The sequence below is a fragment of the Salvelinus fontinalis genome, unplaced genomic scaffold (assembly GCF_029448725.1).
Source record: "Salvelinus fontinalis isolate EN_2023a unplaced genomic scaffold, ASM2944872v1 scaffold_0051, whole genome shotgun sequence".
Lineage (NCBI taxonomy): Eukaryota > Metazoa > Chordata > Actinopteri > Salmoniformes > Salmonidae > Salvelinus > Salvelinus fontinalis.
In genome coordinates this window covers 326,719-347,641 of record NW_026600260.1, presented here as the reverse complement: position 1 = coordinate 347,641, position 20,923 = coordinate 326,719, and the positions used below count along the sequence as shown (strand labels likewise).

General features: G+C 41.4%; 1 protein-coding gene across 2 annotated transcripts in view; it reads right to left on the bottom strand.

Moving 5' to 3' along the window:
- The window catches only part of b3glcta (beta 3-glucosyltransferase a), a 124,504-nt gene extending 105,569 nt beyond the window's left edge, over nucleotides 1-18,935 (bottom strand). Inside the window, exon 1 of one of the 2 annotated variants that reach the window (XM_055911119.1) lies at nucleotides 18,686-18,935. In XM_055911119.1, the coding sequence (XP_055767094.1) occupies nucleotides 18,686-18,749 (64 nt within the window). In that variant the 5' untranslated portion in view covers nucleotides 18,750-18,935. The remainder of the gene's footprint in view (nucleotides 1-18,685) is intronic. The other variant, XM_055911120.1, reaches the window with a different exon arrangement.
- Between the last annotated feature and the right edge of the window lie 1,988 nt (nucleotides 18,936-20,923).

Genomic DNA, 20,923 nt, shown 5'->3' with positions numbered 1-20,923 from the left:
AAGGGCTATATAAATACATTTGATTTGAAAATTAGATTTGAATAGACCAGAATAAAAACAAAAACAGGCCAATTTCCTCAACTAGATTACAAATGTCTCACCACAGGCACAAGAATACATTTACTGGTGTGGTGTAGTAGAGTGCAAGGCAGCATACTCTGTGTGTGTGTGTGTGTGTGTGTGTGTGTGTGTGTGTGTGTGTGTGTGTGTGTGTGTGTGTGTGTGTGTGTGTGTGTGTGTGTGTGTGTGTGTGTGTGTGTGTGTGTGTGTGTGTGTGTGTGTGTGTCTCTGTGAATGTATCTCAGGGACACCAACCTTAATGAAATTGTTATTCCAAAGAGGGAACATAAACATAATTTTTCTATTACAAGGCACTTACAAGGATGTAAGGATAGAATTGTAAAGCTAGATCATCAGAGTAAAATTAAAGTAGTCAACGCGAGACTCACACAGCTCCCCGGAGTGCTTACTGCTAATCGACAAACAGACAAGAAAACGATAATTAACATTAAGAGCTTAAGCGCTTTAGCGTACATAAACGCAAACCGGTTTGGCTACACAAATAGCACAAACAGCTCTCAACAGAATCAGCTTCCCAAAGAGAGCTTAGTGTGAACGGTTAAAAAGCAACTTCTCATTTTGAAAACTGCCTATGTAGCATCGATATGAGGCAGAAACCTTTATTCTAGTGTTAAAATTAACAAAATGTTTTAAATAGGATACTTTTGGTCATAATGGTATGTCATGGAATGAAGGGTACCGTAACAGTTTTCTTTGGGTTGGGTTTATTTCAATCCTGCCCACATACCCACAGCATCAAAGTAATCATCAATTCGGTGCGCAGCTGCACGCAACCCGATCGTAATGCCCATGGTCAATTTATTTTGACATTCGATATCCCTATGGGGCTAGTTAGCCAATTACACAATGTACATGAGACAATATTTGAAAATGTCAACAGCTCCAAATTTCAATGAATTAAAAACCTCAAACAAACTATAAATTGTAGAAATTCATATACGAATACTGAAAGCATTGAGACAACTAAAAGATGTGCAGCATGAAAATAATTTACATTGTGTAATTTATTGACAGTCCCTAACTAGCCCCAGAGACAGGCTATCCAATGTCATGTCAAACCAATTTGACCAAGGTCGCACACCGGTTAATTGGCGAAAGTTAGGTAGCACTACTAGCTAGCCTCGGGGCATTTCCATCTAAAAGGACCCATGAGCACCAACGTGTTTATAGGAAGATGTAAAAATGGGTGTCAAATGAAAGCTAAGGCATATATATACATTTTTCAACTAATTTCCATCCTAAAAATGTTTCTAACAGATAGAAAAGGGCTCTTACACAACATCTAGCAGAAAAAATCTTAAAGGGTATTAGAAATACATCAACACAAAATCATGTTGAATTAAAAACCCTGCCAACTAACATTAACAGTTATGATTTGCCTTGTGTACATTTAAGAAACACTGCCTTGTAATTCCATTACATAAAACCCACAAATCTTGAAGATATTTTCACATTTCTCTCCCTTATGAAGAGGGAGGATAATGAAAGTTAATAGAAGTAACAAGTAAAGGTAGGTAATTAGTTAAATGTTTTTACTGATATCAAGATTATTTATGAATTATTAAGTGATTCAATCTGTAATCTGTAAAAGATTCATCAAATTCAAGATGGCGTAGCAGTGCAAAGCCCTGAGCCAGGCCCACCTCCCGGCCTACTCTGTGATCACCCGGCTACTCAGCCGATGCCTCCCGGACTCTACCCCCAACATGGCTAGAATCCACTACTCCACCGGATACTTGCCGTAAACTCTGGACCTTTGCATCGGATCATTGCTGCTAGCTAGCTGCTACCGAGTGGCTATAGTGGCTAATGCCCCTGCCTCGAAGCTAGCACCAGTTAGCCACGGCACATCTCCCGGCTAGCAAACAAAATAACTACAACTACAATACCTCTTTCGCCATCTAGCCAGAACCCTTTGTCGACACGGCGCCCCGCCGTACCACCACGACTGGTCCGCAGACGTAATTTAATCTGCTCTGCCCTCAACCGGCCTTTTGTCGGACGTCGGAGCAGACGCTTCTACTTACCCCGACCTGCAAACTTTAAACGCTGTGTCTCCCGCGTGCTAGCGTAGTAATGACTACCCCGCGGCTTCCCTGTTCCATCTATTGCTGTACACTGGACCCTAAGATCACTTGGCTACTGAAACCTTATAACTGTATGAAATTGATTACAATCATAAAATTATAATCTGATGATGTGTGTAGTTTTAGTCAGAATTAGGTTAAACAATGTATCTGTATAGTGGAAAAACACAGACTGTCTGAGCAAGGCGTAGCTTAGGATTTGAACTTGTATGAGTGTGCCGAAGAAAAAAAACGAGAACGGTTAAACTGTGTTTGGACCGACCTAACTAGGCCTCTGAGGAACCTAGGATAGCATAGGGAGTTCTTCTCAAGGTTTCCCTAATCTCGGGGGAATGGAACTGTCGGCTGGGCAGTGATACACAGTGCTGAGAACTATAGAGAAGGATAAAACTCCCCTACTGTTTGTGTGGAAGTATGTGCGTAGGATACCTAATGTTTGTGTGGAAGTATGTGCGCAGCTATAAAATGGATGTCTTTGTATAATGGACATTAGAGCGTTCTCGTGAATAACTGTACTATCTTTTTGCATAAGCTAAGTCTTTGACTAATTATTATTAAACCCATGGTCTTACAAACCTCAGGGATTGGTCAAAGCTATTGATTGATAGTTATTATCATTGGGATTGAAAATTCTCGTGACAGCTACATAGCTGATGCCTGCTGGACTGTTCATTAATCACTGTACCCCACTTTGTTTATTTTTTGTTTATCTGTCGGCCCTATCTCTGAACTCAGGCCCTGTGTGTAGTTAACCGACCCTCTCTGCCCATTCATCGCCATTTTAACTGTTGTTGTTGTCTTAGCTGATTAGCTGTTGTTGTCTTACCCGTTGTTGTCTTAGCTAGCTCTCCCAATCAACACCTGTGATTGCTTTATGCCTCGCTTTATGTCTCTCTCAAATGTTAATATACCTTGTATACTGTTGTTTAGGATCGTTATCATTGTTTTAGTTTACTGCAGAGCCATTAGTCCCACTCTACATGCCTCAGCCACATCCTTTGTCCCACCTTCCACACATGCGGTGACATCACCCAGTATAACCAGCGTGTCCAGAGATGCAACCTCTGTCCCCAATGCACTTGGCAACCAGTTTTGATAGCCTTTAGCCGTACCCTTATTCCTACTCCTCCTCTGTTCCACAGGTGATGTGGAGGTTAATCCAGGCCCTCCGTGTCCCGAGGCACTCTCATTTGTTGACTTCTGTAATCGAAAAAGCCTTGGATTCCTGCATGTTAACATCAGAAGCCTCCTCCCTAAGTTTGTTTTACTCACTGCTTTGGCACACTCCGCCAACCCTGATGTCCTTGCCGTGTCTGAATCCTGGCTTAGGAAGGCCACCAAAAATTCTGAGATTTCCATCCCCAACTAAAACTTTGGTGCAAAAAGTTCAAATCAATCCCAGAGCAACAGCAAAGGACCTTGTGAAGATGCTAGAGGAAACAGGTACAAAAGTATCTGTCACGCTCGTTTAGAGATTGATTGGATCAAGGTGCAGCGTTGTAGGCGTACATCTTACTTTATTAAAAATGAACACCGAAAAAAACAACAAATACAAACGAATCGTTAAGTTCTAGGCTGCTCATAGGCACACACACAAAAACAAGATCCCACAAACTAAAGGTGGAAAAAAGGCTGCCTAAGTATGAACCCCAATCAGAGACAACGTTAGACAGCTGCCTCTGATTGGGAACCATACCCGGCCAACAAAGCAATAGAAAAACTAGAATGCCCACCCAAATCACACCCCGACCTAACCAAAGAGAAATAAAAAGGCCCTAAGGTCAGAGCGTGACAGTATCTATATCCATAGTAAAACGAGTCCTATATCGACATAACCTGAAAGGCCACTCAGCAAGGAAGAAGCCACTGCTCCAAAACCACCATCAAAAAGCCAGACTACGGTTTGCAACTGCACATGGGGACAAAGATCGTACTTTTTGGAGAAATGTCCTCTGGTCTGATGAAACAAAAATAGAACTGTCTGGCCATAATCACCATAATTTTGTTTGGAGGAAAAAGGGGGAGGCCTGCAAGCCGAAGCAGCATCATGTTGTGGGGATGCTTTGCTGCAGGAGGGACTGGTGAACTTCACAAAATAGATGCCATGATGAGGAGAATTATGTGGATATATTGAAGCAACATCTTAAGACATCAGTCAGGAAGTTAAAGATTGGTCACAAATGGGTCTTCCAAATGGACAATGACCCCTAGCATACTTCCAAAGTTTTGGCAAAAGGGCTTAAGGACAACAAAGTCAAGGTATTGGAGTGGCCATCACAAAGCCCTGACCTCAATCCTATAGAAATGTTGTGGGCAGAACTGAAAAAGCATGTGCAAGCAAGGAGGCCAACAAACCTGACTCAGTTACACCAGCTCTGTCAGGAGGAATGGGACAAAATTCACCCAATTTATTGTGGGAAACTTGTGGAAGGCTACCCGAAACATTTGACCCAAGTTAAACAATTTAAAGGCAATGCTACCAAATACTAATTGAGTGTATGTAAACTTCTGACCCACTGGGAATGTGATGAAAAAAATAAAATCTGAAATAAATCATTCTCTCTACTATTATTCTGACATTTCACATTCTTAAAATAAAGTGGTGATCCTAACTGACCTAAGACAGGGAATTTTTACTAGGATTAAATGTCAGGAATTGTGAAAAACTGAGTTTAAACGTATTTGGCTAAGGTATATGTAAACTTCAACTGTATATATTATATACATATAATAAGGATTTTTACCTCTCACCAGTCTCGCCATTGCCAAAATTACATTTTGGCAAGCATTTATTATACTAGCAAACAATTATTGTGAATCATCCTATATTGTCCCTAACATCTGTTGCTACCTCACAACAGTTGTGGGATTTACACACACCCACACCCTCAACCCCTTTTCCCCCCACAACAATCATAGACTCAGATTCTCAACAGTTGCATCATCCCAGAGCCCACTCAAGAAAGGTCTTGATTTATGAATGCATATACAGTTGCAGCTGTATGAGAAGGCCTGCAAAACTGCGCAAAGAAATGGGCAGAAATGGGGAGATTTGATTAACCATTGTCATGTCCTAGATGATGGAGGTCAGATATACCCCCTTCCCCTGAAACAACCACAACATGGTCCCCTGTAGTGACCATATTCCCAAGCATCTCCGTGCGGACTGGTCTTGATAAATCAATGAGATTTCTATTTTCACTGAATCTCCGTTTGTGTATTGGTTAGACTAGAATTAGAAAATTAGGGTGTAGAAATGTTATGCTCTTAGTGTAACCTTTATTTAACTAGGCAAGTCAGTTAAGAACAAATTCTTATTTACAAGGACAGCTTACTCCTTCCTCCAAGTCGGGGAATTGAACCCCGGTCTCCTGCGTGCCCGCACGACATGGGGAATCTTTAGCAAAATAGCCCAGTAGTGTACTCCAGACCGTCATGTTGTACAGCACCATATTTTCCGTTCCAGTCTAGCAGAAACCCAGAGGGTTTTTCATTTTTCTTAGAATATAAACACCGTAAATATTAATCAAATTAATCCCAAACTCTAAAAGTAATTGGAAAGGTAGATACAAATGATTTGTGACATTGTGGTTACAATAAAGAACGTAAACAAGATGTAAACAAGATGCTGTGCTTTTATTTACAGTACTGATGGACAGCTGGTGGCATTTTGAAAACAGGTAGCCCGGCTACTGTACAGCAGGTGTGAACATCCCTGTTACATTTCTTACTCAAAACAGCAGTACAGTATTTATTCATCAACATCTTTATGCTTCAGTTAATAAAATAACTAGAAACAGTTATCATTCAAAACGGGCTGTTTATCTAAAAAAAAAAATGTCATTGCAATCAAAGGGAACAGATGAAATGGACATTGTTTTCATCAAGCCAGCTTCTTTCATGGTGCTACCCGTTCCAGGGTTAGGACCACCACAAGAGGACTTGAACATGAGCCGGAGCTGAGAGGATCAGCAAAACCAAAAGGTATTTTGGTTTCAGTACATTTTCTTAAAAATGTTTTTTTTTATATAGCCTATCAATGTTTAGGCATACTGTGTAATAAAATCGATAATTCAATAAAGGTTAAATAAAACATTTTAACAAATGGTGTACTACAAACATGCAAACAACCATCCGTGGAGATCAGTGGACAAAGGGCTGGACAACGGGCCACGTCAAAAATCGCATGGTTGCCAAGAAAGCGGTTAGTTTTGCTAGATTCTTCAAATGTGTACGCAGCATTTGTGTGTTGGAGTCACTTTTAATTCTTCATTGATCTACCGTTTCTATCATAGGCCACTGTAATCGATGGGGGCTCAGGGTTTTACCATTCTGCTCATCTGATGAAGGTGCACATGGATCAGATTCAAACTTTGAAGACAGATCGAGTCATTGAAGGCAGACCATCAGAAAGAGAAACATTATTGGAGGGCAGAGATACGGGCGTCAGCTGATGCATTGGTCCAGAGCCAGGCGGCATTGGCGGAGAGTCAGGTGGAGAATGACGCGTTGAAGAGGGCGAGGAACGAGATGGAGTCACAATCCATCCCAGGCACACCTGTGACCTCTGGAACTCCACCTCCGACAGACAGTCAACATACTTGGCGGGTTCATCAGGTCATCGGTTCACCCTGACATTTCCATTCCTCTTCTGACAACAGAAATTGACCAACTGCTCACCAGGCACAGCAAGGGCCGCCCGGGCCGTTATGCTGTTCTGCTATTCCATGGATGTGTAACCGAAGAGAGATACCACAAGTGGGCACAGAATACCAATTGGGATGGATCCCGAGGCAAATGTGGCTTACCAGTGAACCTCCGGGTGTTCATCATTAATAATGTGTCTCAGAAGTGTCTGTTCAGGACTGATGCCACCCGAAAAAGCATTAAAGACAGAGTTAATGAGTACTTGAGGTCACAGAGAAAGTCTGGACATGGCCTGCTCTCCCTTATGTAAGGAATTAGGCACTTTCCCATGTTTACTACAGTATGTACTGTATGCTATGTTTACTTGTCAGACTGCATAGTGGCTTAATAAACAAATGCAGGTGGCTTCTGTCTTCAAAATGCGTTGAATGCTTTATTATCCAAATGTAAAAGCATATACTGTACAGTACTGTATTTCTTCATCAGCATCTTTATGCTTTCGTTAATAAAATAATAATCAAAATACTCTTTCAAACACACACAGTCACGTTGTACAGCACCATTATGGCTATTAGCAGGGCTATATTTTGGCCTTTATGGGCGGCGCACAGTTGGCCCAGAGTTTCTCTCCCTCTAAAAACAGAAATAAATGTTTTGGCCTTTACAAATATTATTTTGGCATTTATTCAGATTACAATCGCTCTTTCATTTTTTTAAATTCAAAATAACCTCCAAAATATCGTTATATATTATCAAGTTGATGACACAGTCATATAGCCGGCACCTACATAAAGCCGAGTGACTCACTTATTCATGGCTTTGGATCAAAATAAATAAGTACCAACATTCTTTCTGTCTTTAATAAATGCATGTTTTTATTATCCTGACCTGGACACCATGTACAGTATAATAGCCCATTATAATAGCTCATTCAAAGGTGAAATCCATTAACACCAAGATAATGTAATTCATTGCCCTTGACAATCAACCGTTCTCTGTCGTGGATGATGTTGGCTTTCGCCGACTGGTCGAGCACTATTTTTCAGATGTTGCCCTACTGGAGTTACACAGTATTGTTGAAATGCACATCCATGAGCTACTTGCTACTGCTATTAACTTCACAACAGACATTTGGACCAGCGATGTCAGCCCCATGAGCATGCTGAGTCTGACAGCACAGTGGGTCGACGAGGATTTCATACTGAGGATAGTCGTATTGCATGCTCAAGAATGTGCTGGGTCTCATACCGCTGCTGCCATTTCAATGGCATTAGAGACCATGTTTGAGACTTGGAAACATGAACACACGAGCTAGCTCCATTCAAACAACTGACTCGAGAAATAAGCTCATTAACTGCGTCTGCAGCAGACGTGATACCCTCTGTCATGGCAATGAAACGCCTGGTCAACATAACTGCCGACACAGACCGTGGGGTTAAAACTTGCAAAAGTACTCTACTACAGTCGTGGCCAAAAGTTTTGAGAATGACACAAATATAAATGTTCAAAAAGTCTGCTTCCTAAGTTTGTATAATGGCAATTTGCATATACTCCAGAATGTTGTGAAGAATGATCAGATGAATTGCAATTAATTGCAAAGTCCCTCTTTGCCATGCAAATTAACTGAATCCCAAAAAGACATTTCCACTGCATTTCAGCCCTGCCACAAAAGGACCAGCTGACATCATGTCAGTGATTCTCTCATTAACACAGGTGTGAGTGTTAACGAGGACAAGGCTAGAGATCACTCTGTCATGCTGATTGAGTTTGAATAACAGACTGGAAGCTTCAAAAGGAGGGTGGTGTTTGGAATCATTGTTCTTTCTCTGTCAAACAGGGTTACTTGCAAGGAAACACGTGCCGTCATCATTGCTTTGCACAAAAAGGGCTTCAAAGGCAAGGATATTGCTGCCAGTAAGATTGCACCTAAATCAACCATTTATCGGATCATCAAGAACTTCAAGGAGAGCAGTTCAATTGTTGTGAAGAAGGCTTCAGTGCGCCCAAGAAAGTCCAGCAAGCACCAGGACCGTCTCCTAAAGTTGATTCAGCTGCGGGATCATGGCACCACCAGTACAGAGCTTGCTCAGGAATGGCAGCAGGCAGGTGTGAGTGCATCTGCACGCACAGTGAGGCGAAGACTTTTGGAGGATGGCCTGGTGTCAATAACTTCTCTCAAGGAAAAACATCAGGGACAGACTGATATTCTGCAAAAGGTACAGGGGTAAATTCATTTTCTCTGATGAATCCCCTTTCCGTTTGTTTGGGCCATCCGGAAAAAAGCTTGTCTGGAGAAGACAAGGTGAGCGCTACCATCAGTCCTGTGTCATGCCAACAGTAAAAGCATCCTGAGACCATTCATGTGTGGGGTTGCTTCTCAGCCAAGGGAGTGGGCTCACTCACAATTTTGCCTAAGAACACAGCCATGAATAAAGAATGGTACCAACACATCCTCCGAGAGCAACTTCTCCCAACCATCCAGGAACAGTTTGGTGACAAATAATGACTTTTCCAGCATGATGGAGCACCTTGCCATAATGCAAAAGTGATAACTAAGTGGCTCGGGGAACAAGACATCGATATTTTGGGTCCATGGCCAGGAAACTCTCCAGACCTTAATCCCATTGAGAACTTGTGGTCAATCCTCAAGAGGCGGGTGGACAAACAAAAACCCACAAATTCTGACAAACTCCAAGCATTGATTATGCAAGAATGGGCTGCCATCAGTCAGGATGTGGCCCAGAAGTTATTTGACAGCATGCCAGAGCAGATTGCAGAGGTCTTGAAAAAGAAGGGTCAACACTGCAAATATAGACTCTTTGCATCAACTTCATGTAATTGTCAATAAAAGCCTTTGCCACTTATGAAATGCTTGTAATTATACTTCAGTATTCCATAGTAACATCTGACAAAAATATCTAAAAGACACTGAAGCAGCAAACTTTGTGGAAATTAATATTTGTGTCATTCTCAAAACTTTTGGCCACGACTGTAGAGACTGTGAACAAGCGATTCGGTGGCATTCTCTCTGAGCCTCTTTACTGTGTCGCCACCGTGCTCAATGCTAGGTACAAGGACCGCTACTTCGATGCAGACAAGAAACAGGGTTTACGTGAAATATTACAGACACAGCTGGACAAGATGGAAACGGACACAGTGACAGTGGGCACCGAGGAAGAGAGGCCACGGACAGAGAGAGCTGAAACTTCACTCCTTGACATGTTTGATGAAATCCTGGTTGAGACTGAACAAATGAACAACGAAACAGCACAGCAAGTAAGTGAAAGAAATAGGTTTTGATTATGTTTTACTGGTAAACATACATAAATGGGGACATATGTAAATGTCAACAAAATAACTTTTTGGTCTCTGTGTGTTTTTCAACTATTTCACTGAACTAGAATGCTTAAAAGGACGCTAAAATTATAAATATCGGTATAGTTTTTTTTGGCAAGGAAAATATTGGATATCGGTATCGGACAAAAATGTAATATCGGTGTATCCATAACTGACACCTACAGTATAGCTGAAACACACACAATCCTACAGTATGGCTGAAACACACTGACACCTACAGTATAGCTGAAACACACACAGTCCTGAAGTATGGCTGAATCACACTGACACCTACAATATAGCTGAAAAACACAGTCCTACAGTACGGCTGAAATACACACACACACAGAAACACACACACAGACATAAATACAGAGACACACACACACAGTCCTACAGTATGGCTAACAAACACAACACCATCCTGAAGTAAGGCTGAAACACACTGACACCTGTCAGAGACTTCCATCACCCAAGTCATAGACCGTTTCCTCCGCTACAGCACGGCACGCGGAACCGGAGCGCCAAGTCTAGGACCAAAATAATTCTTAACAGCTTCTACCCCCAAGCCATAAGACTGCTGAACAACTAATAAAATGGCCACCGGACTATTACATTGACTCCCCCCCCCCCCCCCTCCATTTGTTTTGTACACTGTTGCTACTCGCTGAAATTACCTCGACTAACCTGTTCCCCCGCACATTGACTTGGTACCTGTACCCCCTGTATATACTGTAGCCTCGTTATTGTTATTTTATTGTGTTACTTTTGACTGTTTTTTACTTTAGTTTATCTGTAAAATATTTTCTTAACCAACAGTACAGTTCAAGAAGAGTTAAGGGCTTGTAAGTAAGCATTTCACGGTAAGGTCTACACTTGTTGTATTTGGCGCATGTGACAAATAAAGTTTGATTTGAGTATAGCTGAAACACACACAGTCCTACAGTTTTGGCAATGAAGCCCTTTATCTACTTCCCCAGAGTCAGATGATCTTGTGGATACCATTTGTATGTCTCTGTGTGAGGTTTAAAGGTAGTTGCTAACTAGCGTTAGCACAATTTCTAACTAGCATTAGCACATAGACTGGAAGTCTACGTAACTGCTAGTCATTGCGCTAACGATAGTTAGCATTGGCTCACGTAACTACCTCTAACTTCCTTTAAACTGGATGCAGAGAGACAAAAATGGTCTCCGAGTTCATCCGACTATGGCAATAGATACAGTAAAGGGCGTCATTGCCAAAATCCCAAAGTATCCCTTTAACCACTCTATGAAATGATCATAAACGTGACGTGAATGGCCAAATTCTGAAATTACAAAACGAGCAAAATGATACGCAAAATCTGAGAACCATTGCATATGATTGTTAAGAGGATCTCAAAAACATGGATCTCACTTGGGGTTTTAATAGCACACAGAGAGGAGGCCAATTTCACTTCCAGCTTGTCTTGTTTCAGTTGATCGGCTTAGAGAGAAGGGGTGTTACAGTAGCATGTCAATTATTCCAAAGATAAACTACAAAAGTTGGGAGCGTGAAATCCCAGTCTTGTTGAATCGTTGAGAAATGGGAAGCGGTCTAAAATCCACTTAATGATAGATTAATCAGAGTAAGTAACACAAACAACACAGCCCGGCTTCCTGCAGGAATACATCAAAGTTCACTCCCCATTCTGCTACATCTGTCGAAACTTGCCATCTTTTCATGGCAGTCCCTAGAGAAAGATGGGCAAAGACGGACAGAGGGGGAAAGCCATTTGAATTGCACATGCTCGGCGTGCGCTGCCTGCATGATGCCACTAGCGCTACTGATAAGCACCTCACTACACACCCTGCAGTAAAATTAGGTTAGCCTTGTTGTTTTCAACAATGTCTCCACTCTCCAACTCACTTACAATGAGAGAGACAGCTCAGTACTCCCTTTGATATTTTAGCAATGAACATGGTCTAAGAGAGAGGAGAACTATGTTTGAAAGCTTTTCATGTGTCACCACATTTCATGCATGCGTGACCTCCTGTGCCTCAAAGCCATTTCCTCTGACTGGTCGTGATGACAACATTTGTTCAGCTGGTTGCCCATTTCTTTCTCAGTGCAACGGCAAACCTTAAGAATGCCACCTTATTAGAACTGTGTTCACTTTCAACCCACAGTGAGAGGACTAGGAATATGTTCTATACCCATGAAAAATGCAGTGTTAGTGTTAAGGTCAGGGAAAAACCAACAAGGTAGGCCCTATTTCATGAAAATGGATTGATTTTGTGAGAACGTCATATCGATCATGGTTGGTAGCACACACAAACACACACTCGCACGCAAAAGTAAAAATATAGAATGAAATCATGCTGCTGATCAAGAAGATGAGCATGAACTACACTTGGTTCTATACTAGGATGATGGAAAGAGTTTTATGGTAAAACACTGACTGTATCACCAGGGGTTAGAACATATCCAGCTGCTCCTCTGATTAAACTATTTTCCTCTTTCGCCCCTGACTCATATCACAGACAAATGCTTTACTCTGTTCTTAAATCAAATCTAATTCTGTGCATCAGGGTTGAAGTCAATGTGATTTTCATATCAATAAATTAAGTAGGTGAAGTAAATCAATTGCTGAATTGACAAATTCTCATTAGAAAATAATTGGCCATTCTCAATTCATGAACTGAATTTCAGTTCACTGCCTGAATTGAACATTTAATTGACCCCTACCCATCATACTGTACATAAACATGCATTATACAGTAAGCTACAGTTAAAGTCAGAAGTTTACATACACTTAGGTTGGAATCATTAAAACTTGTTTTTCAACCACTCCATAAATGTCTTGTTAACAAACTATCGTTTTGGCAAGTCGGTTAGGACATCTACTTTGTGCATGACACAAGTCATTTTCCCAACAATTGTTTACCAGCCTAATTGTTACCAAATAGCCAAACGGAGATTCAGTGAATGCTAAAATCTGACATTGATTGATTTATCAATACGAGTCCCCCATGCTTGTCCCAAAGCAGTGCGATAGCGCTGTCCCAATCAAAACGGTGCTGAAATGATCGGCTAGGTAACCACACATGACTATTGCTTTTAAATTAGTATAACGGTAGAATATGACTTTGGGAGTTTCCTTTCAATTGAGTACAGCTTTAACTGAATGAACAAAGACGCAACGCAATATGGAATTTTATTAAATAGTTTTGAGGAATGGCGTGGTGTCCGAGGGAAGATAGTCTAGCCCTATGAGGGTCTACTGGCTTCGAAAACCCCCCAGCCAGGGGAAAGGAGTTCCAATGACAGACCTTAAGGATATTATAGCTGGTGGTGGCTGTGGAGGTGGATGGTTGTCAAAAACTGTTGCTGAAAAACAGCAAGTGAGAAAACAAATATAAATACATCCCAAGATTTACAAATGATAGCGCAAACCAGATGGGAAGGAATATCGCTGCAGAATACTGTGGTAGCCATGCTGGTTAAGTGTGCCTTGAATTCTAAATAAATCACAAACAGTGTCACCAGCAAAGCACCCCCACACCTCCTCCTCCTTGCTTCACGGTGGGAACCACACATGCGGAGATCATCCGTTCGCCTACTCTGCGTCTCACAAAGACACGGTGGTTGGTACCAAAAATCTCAACTTTGGACTCATCAGACCAAATGACAGATTTACACCGATCTATTGTCCATTGCGCTTGTTTCTTGGCCCAAGCACGTCTCTTCTTATTATTAGTGTCCTTTAGTGAAGGCCTGATTCACGCAGTCGCCTCTGAACAGTTGATGTTGAGATGTGTCTGTTACTTGAAGTCTTTGAAGCAATTTTACGGATTGACTGACCTTCATGTCTAAAAGTAATGATGGATTGTTGTTTCTCTTTGCTTATTTGAGCTGGTCTTGCCATAATATGGACTTGGTCCTTAACCAAATAGGGCTATCTTCTGTATACCACCCCTACCTTGTCACAACACAACTGATATGCTCAAACACACTAAGGAAAGCAATTCCACAAATTAATAGAAATGTTAATAGAAATGCATTCCAGGTGACTACGTCATGAAGCTGGTTGAGAGAATGCCAAGAATGTGCAAAGCTGTCATCAAGGCAGAGGGTGGCTACTTTTGAAGAGTCTCAAATATAAAATATACTTTGATTTGTTTAGCACTCTTTTGGTTACTATGTGTTATTTCATAGTTTTGATGTCTTCACTATTATTATACAATGTAGAAAATAGTAAAAATAAAGAAAAACCCTGGAATGAGTAGGTGTGTCCAAACTTTTGACTGGTACTGTACATTATAAGCAAGAATTTGATACATGCATGCCTTCACTTGCATTAGTGAAGGCATTATTATTACAATATTACATAATTTCGTCATTCAGTTGATCATAGCACAACTGTCTTATACTATCATACTCCAAAATCTCAGATGTTGATGTTTTTGTTGAGTCCTCTCTGAGTCTTTGCAAACAAACAATAGCACCAAAATATATTTAAGGTGAGTTTTCCTCTCTGCACTTTTTCTAGGCCTAATGGTTGTTTCCTTGTCTCCTCACTTCGCTGCATAGTTTTCCACGCCATTTTAAATCAATATACTGCTCTGTTTTCTAGAAATCAGGCTTTTTTATCAGACTCCTTTAATTTCTGTGATGTCGGACCAGGGCTCGGGCTTCAGCACACCGGGCTTGGGTCGGACCAGTCTCATATTTTCAGGCCCAATGAGAACTCTAATGGGGAGTTGAAGGGAATCAAGGGACTGTGATTCCAGTTGAGTTGTGCTTCCTTTTGCTGTGTCAATTATTGTTCTCTCATCTTGCTGATATCCCTAGCCCTTCTTGGTCAAATCTCCTCTCCACTTCTGATTGCAACAAATCCACCACTTCAAAGAACTGAGTTCTCCTGCATTGTGTGCCACCACTTCAGTCTCCATTGTCTGGCGATAGCGGGCTGGGGTTCTGCTCACTCTGTGGGGCGCGTTGTCTGTGGGCATCTTGAGGCCGATTTGGATAGCACATGCCATCACCTTGGTCATAAATGGCTGTCATTGTTATCATTTTAATTTTGACTTTTTCATTGTTCAATTTGATTGATGTTACATGTCATATTAGTACATTAGTATGTATGTCTTGCATGTGTTTTATCCTTGTGTTCTCTATGTGTGTCATTCATTTAATTAAAATAAATGTAATACAAACCTTGGCTGTCATCTCCTCCACGACACGGTCATCTCTCAGTACCCTTTATATTGCAACAATACAAAATTCTTACACCTCATCTGCAAGGGGTGCTAGCATTTTGCAATTTCACCACAGCAAACCTACTTCCCGTGGCTATGGGCTTGGGCGATATACGTTTAATACCGTATACCTGGGGTATTTCGAAATACCGACAGTATAATTTTCAATACCGTTTAAAAAATATATATTACTTGTTTTGGGGGGAGGAGGGTTGGGGGCACCCACGCCTCGCGGGAGTTGTGTGCTACGCCACAGCTTATAACTAACTTAGAGTTAAGTATAACTATAAGAAATCTAAGATGAGTCAAATAAATTATATCCAGCTCAGGCCTCCAGCTATGCATTTGGTTAGTTAACTTGCTAGCGAAGTGGCTAGATGTCAAGATCAAGCTTATTGGTTACAACCGAGACATTCAATCCCCAAGATCCCTGTTGCCTTAATTGTTTTGTGCGTAAATAAATTATAAGTGCAGCGCCCGTGTGCACTTTCCGTAATACCGTATACCCCGGTATGGTGCAGAAACTGGATGACGGTATGAAAATCTAGATACTGCACAACCCTAATGTTAATACCTTATGATCATAGCACAACTGTCTTATCCTATCATACTCGAAAATCTCCGATTTTTATGTTTTTGTTGAGTCTTTTGTTGAGTCCTCTCTGAGTCTTTGCAAACAAACTATAGCACCAAAATATATTTAAACCTGGAATCCTTAATGGTGAAACTGACACATCCGTTTGGGATATAAACAACAAAGAAGTTACTGCAAAAAACGAACACAGTTTGTTTTCCCTCTGACATTATTGCTCACGCAATAGAACAGCAGAATATGTACTGCCCTGTTTTTTTGCCACACTTCTCAACGCACCTCACCTCCATTTCGTCCACACAAAAAAAACAGTAACAAAGTTGCTGGGGCTGTACTTTTTTACTGATTAGTTCCCCTCTGTTTATTTCGCACTCAAACATCCACATGGACAACCTCACACTATGTGAACGTGGACAACCACATACACACCAAGCAACCCCCCTTCCAATACAACTGTAGGATTTTCAAATCCAAACAAGGAGAGTTCTCAATACCCGGGGGGAAAAAACAGAACCAATCAAAAGTCAAGCCAATTTCTGTGTGAATAGTGCACCAACAAACTAACTCTTCACTGTGTACCACGTGAGTCCTGTTAGCCAGGCTATGCATCCATAGCTCCATCTATGAATTTGAAAGTGGTTACATTTCCTCATCCCTCAGTTTTCTACTTAACTAAGTGGCAGGGTCAGGCTGATTGGGCTTTTGACACAGATCTGCTTGAACCACAGCAAGGCAATGATCTGCTCATACGTAGGTAGGAGCCGGAACAGCTCATAGGAGCAGGAACCATATCCTGTTTCACCATAGTGGTTACAGATTATCTCACCAATTGTCCACGCTGTACTGTTGTTACTAACAGCCTCATGAGCATTAATGTAATAGTTGAATGGCATCTGTGAATGGAGTAGATTTTACAAGAATGTATCTGTAACACCATAGCTTTGTAGATTAGCCTATTGTGTGGGCAACCAACTCACTTCCTTGTGGTTATTGTCCTGCCTGAGATTGGAAGATTGGGAGTTCGATCCCTGGCCTAGTCATACCAAAGACTGTAAAAAATGGGTCCCAGTGCGTCTCTGCTTGGCACTCAGCAGATTGATTGGCCGGGGTAAGGTCCTACGATAGACTAGCATCTTGTCCAGGGGGTGTACTTGTACATCAAACTGCCTCACGCTACAGAATAATGAAGAGCAGGCCTGGGTTCAAATCTTATTTGATTAAATGCCCACAAGAGCAGAAATTAAAAAAATGTCAGCTGAAAGACGCTGCCCATAGCTTAGCCTACCCGTGATGTTGCACAAGAATTTAAGTCAATAAGTCATTGTTTTTAGTCAAAGTATGATATATTTGTGGTTGAAGTGGGAAATCTGTAGTGGAAACTACTGATATTTTCCATGCCAATGCCGTTTCTATTGAGGGCTGGGTTTTATTTGAATGTTACCACCCACCAGCATGGCATTGTTTATTAATCAGAAACACCAGCAAAGTTATTCCTCTTTACAAGTCGCAACTGAGCTAAGCAATATAATAGATCATCTTTAGCTGATTCAAACAGCTTTCACCGTAGCATACACTTGGCTGCCTGAGCCATGGAGCAAATGAAAACATGTTTTAAAACCTCCACTTTTTTTACAATCCATTGGATAGCGTCAAGGACTATGCTTAATGTGTCCTGGAAACCTCCCCCTCAAAGTATTTAAAGATTTCAAATAGTATTTTGAACCCAGGTTTGCTGAATAACATTCTTAGATAACAAATATTATTTAGTCAGGTTCATGGATCTTGATCATATTGATACCTATGGGTCATACATGCTTATGACAAGTCTTACAATACATAACCACATCATAATGCATTATTCCTGGCTTTAGGTATTGCTAATCTGTTACCTGAACTTTTATTGGCTGAATAATAATGCAATAGGAGACCTAATTTACAGTTAGCCGCTGTGCTGCTCTAATAGCCTGGCGACAACTACAGTAATTCGTCGCACATGCATGCATCACGTTTTGAGCTATTGGGCGGAGTAATCAATGAATACAATGTAGCTATTCAAACGTAACCGCACAGTTACAATTTTTAAAAGTAATTTTCATAGGATGTAAGCTAACTTGCACACCATAAACTGCGCACTCAGCAGCCAGCAAAACACTGGGGCGTATTCATTACAGAAACCGTTTACCGTAAGAACCAAACGGAAGCAAACAGAGCCAAACCCAGAGTTTATATTGGACAAATTAATTGAGGTCCCTCCCCGTTTCGTTCCGTTGACTCCCGTTTAAGAAACGTTTTGCAACAGAATCGGTGTAAAGAATATGCCCCTGGTCAGGAAGTTTAGAATGTACTCAATATACAGTAGCTAGCTTCCACAGCTTATATGTTCTCAGCTGTCGTAGTAAAAACATGCGTTTGTGCAATTCACAATGAACGAATGACACAATTCAACACCAGCAGTCGTTAACGAATGTGTAGCTTCTCCAATTAGGAGTTTCTAAGTTCCTAACCTGATGCAAATATGTGCAATGTCCGGTCATTTGCTGACTAGCTACATGGCTAGCTAGCGTTAGCTCTTCCAAGATGTGCAACACGGTGTCCCCATAACAAGACATGGAGCCACCGTGCTTGCTCTACTCTCTGCTCCCTGCTCTACTCCCAACCACTTGCCACATAAAGCAAGAGTAAAATGTGCATAACCCCAAATAGAACGGTAAGTCAAACTTACCGAACGACAGAAAAATGAAATAAAAACCAACTGTGTGTCCGATATCTTGGTTGTCAGGGATCATCGTGCAAGACGGAGAGATGCTGAAGTGTGTGGAAGTAAGCCGTTTACAGCCTCCGGTGTGGCTTTGGCAGTGTTTGGAATGGAATGCTTTACTTTACCCACAATTTTTCGGACTAAAGGGGACGGGATTGTTGTCATCTCCTCGCATCTGGTGTGGCTCAGGCTCGCGCTCTTGTGGCCAAATGCTGCACTGTTCATAGTCGTGCGGACTACAATAACACAAGCACTTCGTCTTTTTTGTTGGACACAATTGTATCTATTAAAACTTTCAAAACTAAACGAAATGTAAAATGCTATCTTTATTTATATTAATATTTGACTAGATGATAGCCTGCACAAATACCTTTGCAACATAGGCTAAGCATGCATGCTTCATTAAGCCTGTTTTATTATAACATTTTATATAATAGATTTCGACAGCTAGAGTCATCATGTCTACAATAACGGAGATTCAATCAATCTCTATTTATGTCTGTAGCCCACACTAAGCCCAACACGGTCTAGCCAACAACACAACCCCAACAAAGTCTAGTCCCCAACATGGGCTAACCCACACCAGCCTACCAAGGCCAACAGAGGCTAGTCCACACCAAGCCCAGCTAGAGGCTGGCTCATTTAAATATTTGGGGGCGTGGTTTACACACAGTTATTTTTGTGCAACCATTTTGTGTGATCCCCACATATTTTATTTTATTTTACACTGCCAATGATGAAGTCTTTAAAAGTACTTAAATAAGTGTATGTACCATATGAGAAACTTAGTCTTCATGTCATTTCATTTAAAGTGAAGCCTCACACAACTCTGAAATATGGTCCCTATCATAATGTTTTCTTTCTCCTAGCTTTTATTGTATGAGAGGTTAGCTGTAATGAGATGTCTTAATGCTGTCGGAATGAGACTCATATCTAGCCTTTTGTAATTAGTTAATTGTTTATTGGAAGTTGTGTTTATGCATAGTTCCCACCCTTCCCCAAATTAACAGAATGTATAAACAACTTGAGGAGATTTCTGCTGCGGTCTACATGCTTTTGAGTTGCAATGCATTCTTACGACTGTATTACATTTCTCCCTACAATGCTGTTGTATCATTTGGATCTAAAAATACAGTTGTGGGTGGGTAGCAGCCACAAATCAGATAATAATTGTGTCTATAGCCACATTTACAATGTGGTTCTCTGTTGGACACACAAACACTTAACATGTTCCATTTCATCATCCATAATCATTCACAAAAATTGTGCTATAGGCCTTTACCCTCAAACCTGAAGTCAAACATTAAAAAACAATTTGGCAAATTTCACCCAAATTACAAAATTATAATATATATTGGTTTCCTTACCCTGTAAGCAGTATATGGAAAAGGTAAGACCACAATTCATGCTTTGGTTTTGTTTACCTGGCCACTGTCACCATATGCTAATTTTTAACATGTGTAGGAGAAAACCAATGCAAGCCAATGTAACGGATGTGAAATGGCTAGCTAGTTAGCGGGTGCGCGCTAGTAGCATTTCAATCAGTTACGTCACTTGCTCTGAGACTTAAGTAGTGTTGCCCCTTGCTTTGCAAGGGCCGCGGCTTTTGTGGAGCGATGGGTAACGACCGTGCTTCGTGGGCGACCGTTGTCGATGTGTGCAGAGGGTCCCTGGTTCGCGCCCGTGTCGGGGCGAGGGGACGGTTTAAAGTTATACTGTTACATTGATGCTGTTGACCCGGATCACTGGTTGCTGCGGAAAAGGAGGAGGTTGAAAGGGGGGTGAGTGTAACGGATGTGAAATGGCTAGCTAGTTAGCGGGTGCGCGCTAGTAGCATTTCAATCAGTTACGTCACTTGCTCTGAGACTTAAGTAGTGTTGCCCCTTGCTTTGCAAGGGCCGCGGCTTTTGTGGAGCGATGGGTAACGACCGTGTTTCGTGGGCGACCGTTGTCGATGTGTGCAGAGGGTCCCTGGTTCGCGCCCGTGTCGGGGCGAGGGGACGGTTTAAAGTTATACTGTTACACCAATATCCCAGCTTTTTTCACACTTTGCAGCAGTTGGAATGAACAGTGTTATGGTAACACTGTAATAACAGTGTTGTCTGTGCGCAGGTGACATACTTGGGTGAAAAGCAACAGCTAACAGCCATGCTCCTGACCAAAATTCAGGCTATAGCCAAAACCAGTCTGCAGAATAAATTG